The 18351-nt window shown below is 41.1% G+C and overlaps 1 protein-coding gene across 1 annotated transcript in view; it reads left to right on the top strand.

Annotated features, from left to right (window-relative positions):
• slit3 (slit homolog 3 (Drosophila)) overlaps positions 1-18021 on the top strand; it is a 167390-nt gene extending 149369 nt beyond the window's left edge. The window contains exons 29-36 of the mRNA XM_060884926.1: positions 669-762; positions 899-1036; positions 2526-2769; positions 7407-7537; positions 14082-14236; positions 15105-15387; positions 16031-16236; positions 16517-18021. Of these exons, the coding sequence (XP_060740909.1) occupies positions 669-762; positions 899-1036; positions 2526-2769; positions 7407-7537; positions 14082-14236; positions 15105-15387; positions 16031-16236; positions 16517-16758 (1493 nt within the window). The 3' untranslated portion in view covers positions 16759-18021. The remainder of the gene's footprint in view (positions 1-668; positions 763-898; positions 1037-2525; positions 2770-7406; positions 7538-14081; positions 14237-15104; positions 15388-16030; positions 16237-16516) is intronic.
• The last annotated feature ends 330 nt before the right edge of the window (positions 18022-18351 follow it).

Genomic DNA, 18351 nt, shown 5'->3' with positions numbered 1-18351 from the left:
GAGGAAACAGTGGGCCACAGAAGGCTGCACATGTTTAACTGCATCTCCACTCAACAACCAGTCAAAGCCCCAGAGTCAGATGGGGCAGGGTGGTGGGAGGGTGGGGGTGTTTGAGGAAGCAGGCCAGGAGGCTACATCTGTTTCCATGTGTGTGCTACATTTGTATTGCTACACTATAAAACAGTTAGACCCTCAAGTAGATGGTGGTAGAACAGAGGGCTTAGTGTGTGTGTTTGTGTGTGTGTGTGTGTGTGTGTGTGTGTGTGTGTGTGTGTTTGTGTGTGTGTGTTTGTGAGAGATAGAAAGAGAGAGAGGATGTCCAGCAGCAGGTGGAGGGATAAAGAAGTCACACTGAAGCTTCTAAAAGGAATGATTTAGTGCTCTCAAAAGGGTCCTGGAGCATTGTAGCTTTGCTAACACACACACACACACACACATATACACACACTTTAGTCTGACTGTGGACAGTGATGCTCTATTAAGTCAAAAAAATGTCAGTAGACCTCCAGGGACTCGTCAAACACAAGGATGATCCTTTCTCCACGCAACTGCTAGCTAAATTTTACTACCACAGTTTGAGCTATTTAGCATGTGAAACAGCTGTGACATCTGCACAGGCAGCTGGTACAGAGCTTTGATCTATCTGTGTATGTGTTTTTGTGCATTAGGAGACCTGTGTGAAGAGGTGGTGGACCCCTGCCTGCCTGGGTTTGACCCCTGCCAGCATGACTCCAAGTGTGTGCCTCTCAGTAAGGGTTACAGGTACGTGTGTCCTCTTCAGGGCTGAAAGGTCAGAGCTCAGAGGGTTTGAGCTTTGTTTTGGAACTCTGAAAGCACATGATATGCCTGACATGGATTGCAGCTTGTCCACTACATGTGCTGTGTGTGTACGTTGTAGGTGTGAGTGTTTGCCAGGCTATGTGGGGCAGCACTGTGAGCAGGACTACAATGACTGTCTGGAGAACAAGTGTCAGCATGGAGCCGAGTGTGTGGACGCCATCAACGGGTACACGTGTGTCTGCAAGGATGGTTTCAGGTAAGTCAGTGCATATTTACATAAACACATGTACGTGAACACCTGGGGGTGTCAGGAGTTTAGTATGGGAATGGATTAATTAATGCATTTCTAGTAACCACTTTTTCCACGATCAGGTCACGATTAATTCTGACTCTAGTCCTGGAATGAAAAAAGGGGAAAACACCCTGGAGGAGATGATAGTTAATCACAGGCCAAGATGCACAAAAGGATTCGCACAAAGATTACAACTAGGGGACAATCAATCAGTCAGTCAGTCAGTCAGTCAGTCAGTCAGTCAGTCAGTGTCTTGTCTTGTCTTGTCTTGTCTTGTCTTGTCTTGTCTTGTCTTGTCTTGTCTTGTCCTGTCCTGTCCTGTCCTGAGCCAGGTCACTGCCTACACATTATTATGAATCTTCTCGCTGTGCTCATCTTGGTTTATTCTAGGCTTTTCTTCCATATTCCGGAAACATGAATGTTAATGGTTTGGCTACTCTAAATAGGCCCTAGGGATAAATGTGTGTGTGGGCCCATTCAGGGTGTATTCCCACCTCCTGTACTGCGTTCCTGGAATAGACTCTGGTTCCAAAATAATCTTGACCACAATAAAGTGGTTACAGAAGATGAATAATTGAATTAACTTTTTTTTATAAAACGATCTAATTATAGAAATGTGTGTAAAGTATGCTATAAATGTCAAGTATTTATTTAGACACCTTTTCCCACATTAAAGCAAAACAACAGCCAGGAAAGTTTATGCATGTTTATGTGACTAAAAGGAGAACACAGCATCTTAAACTGGGAAAGAAAAAAATGTATTCAGATAAGCAAATATTATGAAAGTTCAAAAGTTCTGACAGCCCTGACACATGGGCGTAATTCATGGCCATATGTTGAAGTACATATTCACTCACACACACAAACACACCCCAGGCTCCTGAGCTACAGATGGTGCTTTATTATATGGCACTAGGCTGTCTAATCCGAGCCGAACGGCAGATGAATCTCCATGTGGCTAATTATAGTGCTATAAGTGTGGGACTGCCTTGTGGATCTGAGTGATCGTGTGTGTTTTTGTGTGTGTTGGTATTTGTTGTGCGCTAAACATGTGTATGTGCGTATACATGTGTGTGTTGGATGCTATCTGTGCCAGGGAGCAGAAGGATGGCACAACTCATCAGTTTCTGAAAGTCTTGGTATCTCTTGTGCACGTTGTTACTGCAGCAGCCAGATGAACAATAGCGCTTTCACTGCAGCGGCTGGTAATTAAGTGTTAGCGGCTTGGGCTCTGCATTAATTCGACTTACCACCCACGCTGGCGCTGTATCAATATTATCACATGATTTTCATCTTAGTAACAAAAACGTCTGCTTAATCTATGAAAGAGCTTAGAAGCAAAAAGAAATTCCACTGCTCAGCTTTCTAGAAAATTTCGACGATCCGATCAACAGCTTTGTTCAAACTTGAATGTTTATATGTATTTGCTTTTCTTTTCTCCTTCCATGTTTAGTGGGCTGTTCTGTGAAAACCCTCCTCCCATGATCCTGCTCCAGAAGACGAGTCCATGTGATCAATCGGACTGTCAGAACGGAGCTCAGTGTCTTCTGATTGAAGGTGAACCTTTGTGCCGCTGTCTGCCCGGCTTCTTCGGAAACAAGTGCCAGAAGATGCTCACAGCCCATTTTCTCGGGAAAGACACGTACATAGAGCTACCCGGGTCTACTATCCGTCCTTCCACTCATATATCCCTGCAGGTACGACCCACATCTCTAAAGCACTTATTCGAAACAGATATCAGGGCAGCATGTTTGTATCTCTTTCCTGTACACCAACCCATCTTTGGTATATCTAATCTAATCTTCATAGAGCAAGTGTGTTAGATTAGATATGCAGGCCAGTAAATATTCAGAAGCAGCTACAGGAAGTCACACTGTCCTTCCCAATCACCCAGCATCTGGGTTTGTCTACAGTTTTCTACTGCACATTCAATCAAAAAAAATTGGAACCTGTAAGATTTTGTATTCTGTTCTCAGCATTTCGCAGTCACTCTCATCCAGAGAGATTTACATTTATCTGATTTGACGTGACGTGGCGTTACGTGACATACAGTGACCCATACTCAGAATTTGTTCTCTGCATTTAACCCATCCAAAGTGCACACACACACAGCAGTGAACACACACACACACCGTGAACACACCCGGAGCAGTGGGCAGCCATTTATGCTGCGGCGCCCGGGGAGCAGTTGGGGGGTTCGGTGCCTTGCTCAAGGGCACCTCAGTCGTGGCCAGCCTGAGACTCGAACCCACAACCTTAGGGTTAGGAGTCAGACTCTCTAACCATTTACACAGCAGTTAAGGTTTTAGGGCCTTGCTCAAGGGCCCAGCAATGGCAGCTTGGCAGCAAAATAATTTCACAACCATTCGATCTGTAATCCAACATCTTAACCACCGAACTTCAACTGCCAACATATTTTCCACTAATTTGGGAGAAACTGGAACAGTCACAGTGATGATATGTGTAATGATGTCAACGTTAAGAGCAAAACGACTGAAATAACTTATTTGTTCAATGGGAGATTTGCATAACCAGCTTATATGAGCTGCACAAAATAGTGGATGAAAAGGCTTGTTGATGGAGAGTTTTTAAATTTCATCGCCAACAAGGCTAAACATCAACACTGTTTTTACCCAAAGTTATTTGTTGTTGTTGATTTCAATCCACTAGTGATAAGATGCTAAAACTCACATACCACAAAAACTATTATTGTATCTTAAACTTGAACTGGTGGTTGATGGAAAAGCACAATTCCTCTTCCTTTACTTTGTAAGGACCTATCACTATAGCAAGTCATGCATGGATAATATCCTACTGATACCTTTCTCAGACATTAGCAATCTGCCTTGGTATATGGATAAACAGTTTTACAATCTAATCAAGCTGGTAAGCTGATATTCTTGTGGGATGCCTTTGATGTCATACGTCTTCTAATTAACCTTATAAATCTGAAGCATTGGTTTCAACCGGGTCTGAAAGCAAATCTAGAATGAAAACCTGCACCCACACCGGCTCTTTCCGGATAAGTTTGGACACCGCTGGTTTAGTTACTGAAATAAAATGTTTCCCTGCAGCTACATAGTTTAGCTACAAAGTCTTAATACTAATTCAAGTCCCTGAAATGATTTGTGGGTTGAATTTGATGTTTGAACTTCCCAGTGTTTGGAATAGATTAGAATGCACTCCTCTAGACATGATGAAAAGGCTTGTTGATGGAGTTTCAAATTTTATCACCATTGATAAAAATCTACACTTTGACCAAATTTATTGCTGCTGATTAGTGAACAAATGCTAAAAAAAAAATACTAACATAGGACTTAAAAACATGAACTGGTGACCAATGAAAAAGCACAATGCCTCTTCCTTTACTTTGACTATCAACAATGCAACTACAGTATTAAAGCTCGATCAGTGTGTTATACCACAAGGTCTCATTGATGGCATAATAAGAATAATGTGAGGCAAAGTGTTACACAAATTTGTTTAAAGTTAGAAAGGCAGCTGTATTTATGAGATTGATTTTTTAAGTGTTTTAGTCTGTAAAGCTTTATTGGCTTTAAGACATGCTTCCTCTTAATACCAAACACAGTGAACAAAAATGTTGTAACTCTAAAATTACGGTCATTTTTGGTCATTTGTACTTTGATTGGACAATCTGTCTACTTTTATTTTCTACTTTTATTTTTTACTAAACCTGCAGCTGTAATCCATTTGCCTGTAATCCCGGTCACTGCTGATGATGTGTAACAGATATGTAAGTGAAGTGGCCTAAATAATATCAACCCAAATGGAGGTCAGATCGAGGAGGTGTTTTATTTTGTCTTCTGACACGACTGTCACTGATAAGCCGTGTGAGATAAGCTGCCTGATAAGCTACAGTCTGGGCTAAAAACAAATCAGCCCAAGCCTCACTTCTTCATAATATTCTCTATATAATTAATTACAGCTATCAGTTGTGGTGGTGCTCGGTGCTTGTTTCAACAAAAATACAAAAAAATACCATTTTGAGACATTTGTTAACAGTCAAAAATGGAAAAAAAAACTAGATTTGTAAAGTTTGTCGCGACAAACTTTGATGTTGGCTTTGACGAGGCAAGTATTCGCAAAGGCAGGTGCTTTTTGGAGGCGAGTGGACATAAGGGTCAGTGTTACTTTTGGAGGCAAGTGGACAGAAAGATAGGGTGCCAAAACATTTGGAGGCAAGTGGAGACGAGCATGTGACGTCATCCGAATACTCCTGAGGAAGTTCCCCTCATTGGGCTGAGTGTTTTGATACGTCACATGTTCATGTTGTGCTAATTTTTGATTTTCACGTGACATCACGTGACGTCATCAGAATGCACGTGAGGATGTCCCTCTCATTGTTCTGAGTGTTTTGATATGTCACATGTCCATGTTGTAAAAAGTCTTTTGATTTTGCATATTTTGGGGGCGGGGCTTCGGCACAACCGAAAGGCCAGTTGGTACACCAATTCAGAGTATCACCCTAAAGGAGCTGGCCGAGTTTAGTGTAGATAGTTTGACAGCTTGCCGAGTTATAAACCTCCAAAGTTTATAATGGGAGTCTATGGGAAAAAAGGCCATTTTGAGACCCGGTACCGGAAGTATCGGTACTCAGCTTAAATAGGAAAACAGAATGCAAACAATTCTACAAAGCCAACATAATAAATAGAAAAATGAAAGATTAAATTCATGTTTTTATCTTAGTAAAACAGAGGGTACATGTACACAAGCCGTCCCTCTTTAGAACCCACTTATTGTCTTTTGTTATAATTTGCATTTTCAACTGTTTCTTCTCGCATCCCTCATTTTGAAGACTCCGACGAGCAGAAAGAGCTAATATTTCAACACGGAGCACAGCAATAAAGGATTTGCTGTCATAAAGAGGCTTTAGTGCATTCACTCACTGCTCACTTAATCATAGTAAGTCATTGATGGATCATATCCCAGTGACAATTTTCTTGAACATTTGCAATTTATCTTGTTTGTGGATAAACGCTCAGAACTGGTCATCTGATGCTCTTTACGGATGCCTTTTATGTCTTCAAATTAACCTTATAAATCTGAAGCTTTGGTTCCAAACGAATCTGAAAGCAAATCTAGAATTTGCATTACTGCCATATACAGTTCACAAGGTTTTAGTTACTGTAAAAAAATTTCCCTGCAGGCTCCATAGTTTGGTTACAAAGTCTTAACCAACACTGATTCAAGTCCCTGGTGGCTTGGAAGTTATTTAAGAGTTGAATTAGGTGTTTGAGCTTTCAAGTATTTGGAATAGGATACACTGCTCTAGACATAATACACCACCACTTAAGGTCAGTCACCATCATATTTCTCACACCCACAATCTAGCCACAGTCTCCTAAACTACCTTGTGGACAGACATCCAAGTCAAACAGTGAGGCAGTGAGATCTATCCACAACATCCTTCTTCTCCTCCTCCTTAACCCCTATCAACACACTCACACAGGCAGCCATTGCTATCAGTCTGCTCTGTAGCAGGTCTGCTTGCTAAGCTGTCCAAGCCTGTCTCTCATTCTGATCTGTCTTACCTAGCCTAGCCATGGAAAGTGATCTACCTTCCTAACATCTGTTCCAGGGCTTTTATCGGTTGCAGCTCTCTGTCCAGCCCCGCTGACATTATTAGAATGTCACCTTTTGTCCACTAGCATGAATAATACCTCCCTAGAGGACATATATTATGGTAATGGAAGTTGAGCCGGCTCTGTTATCGGCTGCAATCATGAGCCCCCTCGTCACGGCTGGATTGCATCTCCTCTACAAATGAGCCGTTCGCCTTGCCGCCGACAGGGCAGTCTAATGTTAATTAAAGTGGGAGGAGATAAAAATAGCCGGCGTATTCTTCATCTGCCTACAGAGGTGAGCTGGTGACTTTGAGATAGCAACATCTGCACATGTAGAAGGGGTTTGCCGGACAAAATACTTTACCATCACTCCTGATTAATAAAAGGGAAGCAAATAGGCAGTCTGGCTGTGAGGAGTTTTGTTTTTAATGCCTTTAGTTAAAATTCATCACTAACACTCATCATGTGGTAATGCTACTTGCCTTGCGTGGCTCCAGGCTATTGGGCAAAAGTGTGAAAGCTCCACTGGGGATTATTTCATACAGAGTTAGGCTGTTACACTTCATGACCTATGAATCTTCAAGCCCTGTGTATGATTAGTACTGCTACCGACTCAAGGATTTTTGTAGGTGTTCTGGTTCATATGGCCAACCAAACACCAAACAGGTGTTAAGTGTCAAGTACAGCTGTTTATTTCTCATTCTATTTTGGGTGTCAAGTTTATGGTTCTCATTTCTGTCCATATTTAGGTAGCTACTGATAAGGACAATGGCATGCTGTTTTATAAGGAGGATCATGACCCGTTAGCTGTGGAGCTGTATCAAGGCCACATTCGACTGATCTATGACATCGGCAAGTACCCACCTACAACCGTCTACAGGTAAGGATACACAAAGTACTGAAAACATATCAGAATAAATTCACAAACAAAACACAACAGCAAATTCAGAAATAGAACAAAAAAAAACAAAACACAATAACAAATCCAAAACACAACAGTAAATCAAAAACACAATAGCAAATCCAAAACACAACTGGAAAGCAAAACAGAAACGCAAAAACAAAACACAATAGCAAATTCAGACACAACAGTAATTCAAAAACACAATTAGCAAATCAGAAACACAATAGAAAGTCCAAAACATAACAGCAAATCCAAAACATAACAGCAAATTCAGAAACACAACAGTGAAACAAAAACACAACAGTAAATCCAAAAGACAACAGTAAATCTAAAACACAACATTAATCCAAAACACGACTGGAAAGCAAAACAGAAAAGAGAAAACAAAAAAAATCAACAGCAAATCCAAAACATGACAGCACATTCAGAAACACATCATAAAATCCAACACACAACAGTCAATTTAAAACAACGCAAATCCAAAAAAACAGCCAAGCAAAACATCGCATAACAACAAATCAAAACATGAACGCAAATCCAGAACACAGTAGCAAAAAAAAAAAAATCAAAAACATAACAGCAAAGTGAAACAAAAAAGCAAGAGTAAATGGAAAGTGTAAGGCCTTCTTGAACACACATGTTCTTTGCTGATTGGAAATGGTGTCTGACTATCACAAAGGAAAAAGTTTTCTAATTAGCCTAGTAATTCATTATAGTCAGGAGTAATTCTGCCATCTATATAACCAGCTTCCTTCCGGCAGAATTGCAGATATTTTCATATTCATATTAATGCCATGAAAAGCTGACAGCTTATGAATAAGCACAAAATTTGGGCGGTGATCAATAATGGTCTGTCCTTTTCGGGTTATGTGATGACGTTTGTGTTTTTTTTTGTTGTTGTGTTTTTGTACTGATTTGCATACTAAACATATACACACACTGTTTCTGTACAAACACTAATGTCCAGTTTGAACTGCTCTGTTCAGTGGAGCCTCACAAATAAGCTTGGCGTGTTTGGCTTCAACAGCTCTCCACGGGTGTCTTTTTAACTGCCAGAATTGTTGGATGTAATTTAGAAACCTTGTTTAGCTTCCACCAAGATTCTAATGACATTTAGCCTGTTTTCAAGCAGATCATCAAGGCTGTGGCCTTTAAGTACCAATATAAGTGTCTCAAATATGTTTATGTTTGTTTCACTAATTCTTAATGTGGCAGTTAGCACAGGTTGGTGTACAGCTCACAACAAATTCTGTTCTGTACGCAGAAACTAAATACTAAAAATAGGTAAAGGTGAATCTTTGCAATGTCAGAAAGTGGCTTAAAGGGATGTTTCAATTAATTACACAATGAATTTGTTTAATGTGCCGTATATCATAATGTACTGTGTTAGCGAATGTATTTTGTGCACTACCAGTCAAAAGTAAGAACAATTTAGATATACTGTAATATATCATTTTGGTTTGTTCAAATGTGCAAAAATATTGAATTAAATTTTTTGTTGAACGTGTTTCTTAGCCATATGTTCTCCATATAAATGTCTCCATTGTTATTTTAAAATAATCCAAAATAGTAAAATTCTGATATAGTGTGTTTACATTTTTGCCTGGTAGTTTAATTGAAATGCATTTCATATTTTAACCCCAAAATACAACTAAATGGCCACATTTTTTTCTCTTGTGGTTCGTTGTCTTACTGTTTACAATTTGTACAGTTAAGCTGGCACCGCTGGCCAAACAACAGGGGTTTCTTCGTAAATATTCGAGACGCTGTACTCAAGTTGTTTGTCCGTATCTCAGCAACTTCTTCCACTTCTTAAAGTCTAGACACATCACTTGAAAGATGCCAGAGAGCGAGTTTAAAGCTTGCACATTCACGCAGTGAGAATGCCTTTAAGATCTTTTCCTTTCACTCAGCGGATCAGTGCACACTGAGATGTGGCAGTTGTGACTGGTTTCAGATCTGAGGCAGCCTTCCTGTCCCAGCTCAGCAGATAGCATTTTATTGATCCAGACCGTATCTCTGGCTAGCTCTGAAAAAGAGGGCCTCTCTTAGCTTGTGCCATTGCCTAAGGCCCAATCGATAGCTCTGTCGGGAGTGTCAAAGCATGTAAAAAGAGCACTTCATCCAGGAGTCTTGTCTGTGTGAAATATAATGGCCTATTATTACTCAATATTAGCACCGAGCTGTGCAATTATTTTATTAGTATACACTGTTCACTGATTATTGGTTGATTTAGTATGAATAGAGACTCTCAGAGTGTCAGATTTGTAGTCAGACTTGATGAACTCGGTGCACTTCTCCTGAGTGCAGCTGTGCTCTGGATGGTGATTTCTGCGGCTCTAGTCGAGATGCGTCATGGCCTTATTTTGCATGCATACCCTCTCATTAGTCTGTTTTTTCCCCTGATGACGTAGTGCTTTGTGGTTTTGGCGTGCCTGAAGGCCATTGTCTCTGGGCTTGTGGTGTGATAGTGATGAGCTGTGGAAGATGGAATGGAGTGGAGACAGTTTTCACAGACTACAAGGCAAATTCGCCCTGTCTACCTTCATTAGCATGATATGATACAATACAGAGCTCACTAGTCAAGCCAGCATGTTCCTAAGTTTTCAATGTCATGGCTAAGCCAGTGAGCTCCATGCAGCATCTGCTCAAATTTGTAACTCCAACCCAACCCAGAGAACTGGGCCATTGGGAAACAGAGAGGTGAAGCTTCGTTGGCTGAGAACGAGCATTGTAGAGCTCTGGTTCAGGGAATTCACTTAGGGTGATTGACATTGAATGTCCCACTAAGTCATGAACCATCTGTGTGAGGCGAGGATCAGAAGTCAGGCCAAAGCTTCTTCACCCTCTTCATATCTAAAGCAAAGCATGTCTTTGTGAGATTTGGAGCCGAGGGAGGCAATGATAAACAATGGAGAAGCTAGTTTTCTGTAGAGAGAAACTGAGGAAAGACAGATTAGACCCTGAACAGAATGATTGGGCAAACTGGGGATTCATGATAGGAGAGTGGACATAGGGAGGGATGTTAACTAGCACTAATGCATCATTAGGTTTAGATGAATGCCCAGATCTCGCTGCTTGCATTTATCTAATACAATTATTAAAAACCTAGCACTAATCTCTCCATTAGTTTAAGAATCCGTGTAGGTATCAAAAGGGAGCACCAGCTTATGTAAATCCATCACAGGAAATTGAAGGAGAAGGTTGGAATTGCATACCTTTCATACCTTGTGCCATGCAGTATGGCTTTGGCCGTCATGTGCCACGCCTAACCCAGTTTTGCAGAATGAGGCTAATGTTTTCCGCATCAACTGGATCTTACGCTTAACGCAGCAGGGTGATAGGGGGTCAGGGTGTGTTTTTATTGGCTGTTTTCCTTCCTTCGTCTGGGATTAGCGCTCAGTTCCTATGTGACTGAAGTGCTAAGAAAACAGGAGCCTTTTTTAAAGGGAAGCCAAGCAGGGATTGAGCTAAGCAGGGCTGGTGTGCTGAAAAACACAGCTGAGTTTTGGAACTGTATGATGGTCTTTACTTAGATCAGACCAGGTTATGGCTCAGAGTTGAGTGTTGAGCTCCTGTGGGCCTGGCTAACTCGTGTTATTTAGAGGTCATTGGAAAATACCAGTGTGCCACTCGAACACACAGGAAAACATCACCTCCGACATTTTTGGTAAAAGACTTCTACTTGTGCTGACAGAGGTTCACACGGATCAGAAGTCTGTTGAAATCAGTCAGTTCCCCCACCCTTTTGAGTTTCTGTTCACTAAACAAGCACATAACTTACCTCCTCAGCTCCAAAAGAGGCCTAATTGAGGTTACAGCTGCAATCCATAACTGCACTGGCTGCCTATGTACCGTTGCCTTCAGCCAGTCTTCTGTGACTGTGCTGTAAGCAAATGATAGTGCCGGGTAATTGAATTTGGAAAACGTAAATATGTCCGTAGGTTCACTGATTTAGATAAGTTTTCAAGATGAAGGCTCCGGTAATTGTGTCTTACTTTGTTATGTGTGTTGTTTATAATGTGGTTTCATTGAGGGTGTTTTATTTTCAGCTGACAGGAAATTGACTTCTCCCAGCATGAGAGGGACACAAGGCTGGTCAAATCTTTGGCAGCGTTCTGTTTGTTTTTTATAGACTCCAATAAACAGGCACTTGAAACTTAAAGTGATTGCTCTTTTGAATAGGTGTTAATCTTGGTTTGGTGTCTGGTGCCATCTAGAGGTATGGTGCTTGTAACGCTAGTGCCTGACTCTGTTATATTGTCCAGACTTAACCAATATACGTCCTGGCTTAAATGAAAAGATTAGTCTGGCTATGTTTATTTAATCTCAGGTTTATTTCATAATACAGAAAGCCACCTCTTCCGTCTTAGCTTCTTAACTCCTGGGGCCCGCTGTTAATGCCAGACTTTTTAAAAGACACTGTCTGTAACCACTGTCTGTCTGTATGTGGTATGTGGAGGATTAAATAGGGAACTGTAGGGAATGTTTTTGGGGGTCTTGCAAATGGACCCTTGCGTTGCTCACAAAGAGAGTGTTTGCAAACATGGAATTGAATTATGAGGCAGTAAGAGAAACCACACATGTGTCTGTGTTGAGCCAAATCCCAGGAAAGGAAGCTAGGAGTTGAGTTCCTGAGGTCCGCTGATCTTTGTGTGCACTTGGAAGGAGAAAAAGTAATTAATTTATAGATTTACTCTTGAACAATTATGCATTAATCCCATAACTGGATTTAGACATGGGTATATGCATCATATTTTAATTGAAAGACTGTCAACAGTGCCAAATATTACTAAAGAAACTCTTAAGCCTAGCCATGATTGATAAGCATCATATGAGTGGACATGAAACTCACTTTAATTGCTTGTTGAAGTTACTTAATTGATTTCGCTCTTTCTGTCTTTGCCTGTATGGACCAGCTGTGACCAGTCATTGGGTTACATGGAGTTATAACAGGACCACCTATGGTTAAGGTGTAGACTCTTTTTCTATATCTCCCACCCCATTATTCTGAACTGCTAATTCGTAGGTTGTGCAACATGAGCTGCGGTGCAGCTAGAAAAAGTGTCAGATTCTCACCGTGGAGAGAAAGATGGTTTTGACACGTTTGGGCCCGCGTGCTGTTCTTGGATCTCTTTTTTCTTTCTGAGAAAGGAAACGCAGTGCAAAGAGAGGAAGAGCGTGTTTTGGGTACAGAAGGGGAACAAGCCACACTTCTTTAGCCGCAATGTCTCACTTCCTCGCTCTCTCTCTCTCTCTCTCTCTCACACACTCTCTCTCTCTCTCTCTCTCTCTCTCTCAATTCTCGCTCTCTCTCTCTCTCTCTCTCTCTCTCTCTCTCTCTCTCTCTCTCTCTTACATCTTACTCTTTGCCAAACCACTGTCTCTAGCTGTCTGCAGCTGCCTATGTTCCTTCCAGGAATAACTCCTCTAAGACGAGTCACTGTAGCCAAAATTGACCTGCTTTCTCAAGCTCTGATGTCAGTTTGTAGGGGGGTTATTGGGGTCATGAACCAGTCCACTACAATACCATGCTCAGACAAAACACAATTAAACAGCAGTCAGCAGGACTGGACTGAGCAGCATGGGAAGCTGGAGCACTCACAAGCCTGTTGCAACTCCAGTGTGTGAGCACAGCATGTGGTCCTTTCCAAAATCAACCAGCTGAGCAGGAGTTCGTTGTCACGCTTTGTGCGTTTGCTCTCCGAGGTTTTGAGGGGTGCAGCGAACTCTCAGCACTCTCTAAATGTTTAACAAGATCAGGCAAAAAAAAAAAAAAAAAATAGAGTGAAAGAAATCATTCTCCTGAGTTCTCTCAGGCTCTCAGGCATCCACCAAACCCTTACCTCAAATCACACTCTGTCTCAGCTGGATTCAATGTGTTTGTTGATGGGTGTATAGAAAGAAAGTGTCAGGTCTGCTTATTGTGTTAGAGAGAGCTCTCAGCCAGGGCAAGCTCTCAGAGTGCTGTTAGTCTCATCAATGCCAAACCTAAAGAACACACCTGGCACAGTCATCACATCTGCTCAGCCAAAGCATGCATACTGTATATATTTCATCCTGTACATTAGGGGTTGTTCATGCTGTGATCACTATACATTGCAGTGTCTGCTTACAACAGGTAGACTTTAAATGCCATAACAACACTGCAGCAGAAGTGCACGTATTAAATTATTCGGCCAGGAAAACTGCTCTTAGCTGAATACTTGAGTGGTATAACAGTAATATTCTATCCTGTTGTATTTGAAAATTACAACCTTACATTCTTCTTCTACATCTAAACCCGACACGTAAATTCAGACCTTTACGGAACGTGTGCATTTCCTGGTCACGCTTCCATCACATTTTACTTATTTCATGGCATGAAAATACTTCTGAATGACATGTTTATCTAGTAATCTTTTCTAACTTTGATTCAAAACTGGATACTGAACTCTATCATTACTCCCAAAAAGAAATGGCAAGTAATATAAATTAAAAACAAAACCTTCTTTTTTGTCTTTCTCTGTGTGTTTGTTAGTGTGGAATCGGTGAACGACGGACTCTTTCACACCGTGGAATTATTAATCCAGAATCAAACGTTGAGTCTGGTGGTGGATAAAGGAGCCCATAAGAGTCTGGGTAAACTGGCACGGGCGCCCTCGGTGGAGCCCAACACCCATCTTTACGTCGGAGGTGAGAGCACAACACACACATGCTTCTATGTCTGATATACGCAACCCCTCACTTTTGTCTTTACTATACCTTTAATCACGGTATTTTGCCCATTACATATACATATTTATTGGCATTACATATACATTTTTATAACTCGTAGTCCCATGTACAGTTAGGGTCAGAATTATTGGCATAATAATTATATGAGAAAATCAAACCTAAAAATTTAACAATTTAACGAATTTAACAAGCAACTTCTGGATAATTAGCCACAAATATATTATTACTAAGGTTGCCAGTAATTCTGGAGCTGACTGACCAAATAGTTTATAATTTTTTAATGTGAGCTGTTATGTAAACTGCAGTGCAACAATGTACAAAAATATAGTTCACAGTCAACAGTGCACCAGATTGGCTTATCTATGATCAACAAATTTCACACAAATAAAGACACTTTGAGGGGGCACGGTGGCTTAGTGGTTAGCACGTTTGCCTCACACCTCCAGGGTCGGGGTTCGATTCCCGCCTCCACCTTGTGTGTGTGGAGTTTGCATGTTCTCCCTGTGCCTCAGGGGTTTCCTCCGGGTACTCCGGTTTCCTCCCCCGGTCCAAAGACATGCATGGTAGGTTGATTGGCATCTCTGGAAAATTGTCCCTAGTGTGTGATTGAGTGAATGAGTGTGTGTGTGTGTGCCCTGCGATGGGTTGGCACTCCGTCCAGGGTGTATCCTGCCTTGATGCCCGATGACGCCTGAGATAGGCACAGGCTCCCCGTGACCCGAGGTAGTTCGGATAAGCGGTAGAAGATGAATGAATGAATGAAAGACACTTTGAGTTTACTAGGAACTTCATTAAGTGAAGTTTCTGTATGATTTGTTTCTCTCAGGCGTGCCCTCTGCGATCGGCTCCACAGGCCTGCGTACTGGAGCCGAGCGCGCATCCTTCAATGGCTGCATCCATAACGTTCGCATCAATGGCGAGCTGCAGGAGCTGAGCACCGGGCTGACAGGCACAGAAGGCATCCTGCCTGGCTGCCACTCATGCAGTGTGTGTGCCCAGGGGCCGTGCAGGCAGAGAGGCGAGGCGGGCGTGACCTGTGAGTGTCCTTCCAGCAGCAGCGGCCCGCTGTGTGAGCAGCAGAGCTACGCCAACCCCTGTCAGTCCAGCAGGTACTGTAACCTCACATACACAAACACACACTCTCATATCATCTCCTTTTTTATCTCTATATTTTCAGTCTGAATTGTAACCAGTCAGAAGTCTAAACATGACCCTAGAGTACATGATGCTGAGAAACTAGTGCAAGTTTTCATAACCTCTATATAGGTCTATTTTTATGTGGCCCTGGCTGGTTGCCATACTGTCTCTTTAGAGACGCTTTAGCAGCCCGTGTCCTTACCAGGAAATGAGCCAAGCATATTACCTTTGTCTTATTTATGATTTTGTGTCTGCCTTGCTAGTTCTGCATTCACCTCAAAGTCATTTTGCTCTTTACAGCTCTTACTGTTGTATCCTGGACACTTAGCTCAGCTGTGAATCCAATACCATGTGATATTTCCTCTTATACCCTAAATTATAGCCCTAAATTGGAATAGTTATCTAAGAACAGTGTTGCTCATTTACTTTGATCCTGAACTCATGATAACTTTCAAACTGCAGCTTTTACACAATAAAAATTAAAGGAAAATGTAAAGCAGGTGCAGAGAGCAATGAGGATGAGGATGAAAACCAGATATGTATATATTGTTAATATTGTCCTTATTTTAACAATCTCTTTCTCTATCTCTCTATCTCTGTCTCTCACTGGCGCAGGTGTGTACATGGCCTGTGTGTGCCAAAGGGTTCGTCCTACAGCTGTAAGTGTGCACAGGGTTACATGGGGCAGTACTGCGAGAGGAGAGAGGAGCCAGACGCCTGCAGGGGGCACCACTGTGTGCATGGGGAATGCAGAGTGGACGAGAGTGGAAATCCTGCATGTCACTGCCAGCCTGGATATACAGGCAGCACCTGTGACACTGGTACAACACAAACACACAGACACACACAAAATGTGTTCTAAATTGGTCAGCCCTAACCTCATAAAATTAGTCTTATTTTTCTTTTATGGGAAAGATTTTTTTTTCCTTACATGTCCGTACAAGTCAGCAGAATTTAGAGCAAAGAGTCATGTGATATATGATTTCTCTGGAACAGTTAAGGGTTACGGGTCTTGCTTGAGGGCCAAACAGTTCAGCTTCAGGTTCAATGAGTTTCTTCCATAGTTTTGTCGTTCTAACATGTCTCCTCTCTTCCTCCCAGAGCTGACATGTCAGGGCGAGATGGTCCGTGAGCTGCTCAAGAAGTCTGTAGGCCAAAAGACATGCACGTCCACCAGTAAGGTCCCCCGGGTGGAATGTCCACGCTCGTGTCAGCCGGGACTCTGCTGTGCCCCCACCAAGAGCCGCAGACGGAAAGTCAGCTTCAAGTGCTCAGATGGCTCCTCCTTCTCCGAAGAGATAGAGACGACCTTGGAGTGCGGCTGCTCGAAATGCCCTTCATAATGATCACCTTCCCCATCCCCCATTTCACATGGAGCCAGAGGGAAAGAAGAAAATATATTGTACATTTTAAAAAAAAAACAAATAGAACTTATTTTTATTAAGGGATTTTTTAAGAGACTGTTTTTATGGTGTTTCTACTATGTGTGATATAAAAGCTATTTTGTATCCGTGAAAACACAAACACACACACACCACACACACTCACACACACAGCAGAATAACATTCCTGAAATTATATGGATTTTATATAAATAAATATATATGAATGTGTGTGTATCTATATAAATGTACCACCTAACCTGAGGATTAATACAGTTTGTATTGCATGTCTGAGTGAGTGTGAGAGGGATTTTTAGAACACTGAGCAGGTATGATATTAAAAAAGCCTATAATGCCAGTCAAGAAGAGCATTAGGACCCTCAAATTCACCCCAACATGAAGAGGACCGCAACGCTGGTGAAACAGGAACTGTGCCTTGTACCCAGACTGAATTGTGACAGACTAAAGAACTCATTTCTTAAATTCAGAGCTGTGGGATTGGAACTGTTTATCTTGAGAGCTCTGAAACGGTCATCTTATATGCAGATTTTTTTTTTTTTTTTTTCATTTGTTTGGGTAATTTTTTTTTTGTATATTATCCATCAGAGTGAAGAGCAGAATTTCAAGCAGGATGGTTCACAGAGCTAAGCATATCTCTTTCCCAATATTTCTCACATGACTACATGGAAGCATATAGGACTGAATGTGAACTCATGCTTTGGTCCAAAAGTGAAGCTCCAGTCACTCCGGTCTCTTGCTGCGATTTTTTTTTAACAAAATATTCACAAAAACACAACCACGTCCGCTCTCTGTTGGAATGCTCTCCATGCTGATGCAGTATTCTGTTATAATCTTACTAATATATTAAACACAAATATGTTACGCCCATTACTACTGTATTTTGTATCATATATAGTTGTTTTACAAGGTAGGCGTTAAACAGATGTCTGTCTCAAAGAGATAGCAAACAGGAATTTCCCCCAAAGTAAACCAATCATTGTTAAACCCAAATACAATGTGTATCGTCAAGAACTGAAGCATTAGGTAATTATAAGGACATTTCCCAGTGTACAACATAAATTAACTGATGTATGACGAATTATATTAACACCTGTAAAGATAAAGAGGTGTAACTAATAGATCATTTCTGGTTGATTATGGACTAGAAAGTGATGAATAACGTACTATGAATGTTGAATTAAAACTTCTAATGAAACTGTTAAAGTTGTTTTGTTTGTTATTGATGTTCTAGTTTTCACACATGGACATGACATGGTTTCAGGTGGCTGTTGAAAGTTGATTATGAAGCTTGTGCACCAAAAAACAAGTAAGAACACGTTCCTATTAGAGATACATATCTCTATTTCTATATACTATATATATAGTATATTCATTATACATTAGATATATATCATTGTTATATATCATATCATTGTAATATATGATATAGAACAATGATATATATCTAATGTATAATGAGATATTATGGGAATTATGGGTATATTTTTCAGAATGTTTTATATATATATATATATATATATATATATATATATA

Source organism: Tachysurus vachellii, chromosome 13 (genome assembly GCF_030014155.1).
Source record: "Tachysurus vachellii isolate PV-2020 chromosome 13, HZAU_Pvac_v1, whole genome shotgun sequence".
Lineage (NCBI taxonomy): Eukaryota > Metazoa > Chordata > Actinopteri > Siluriformes > Bagridae > Tachysurus > Tachysurus vachellii.
The sequence above is the reverse complement of the archived record's forward strand: the minus strand, read 5'-3'. Positions and strand labels throughout refer to the sequence as shown.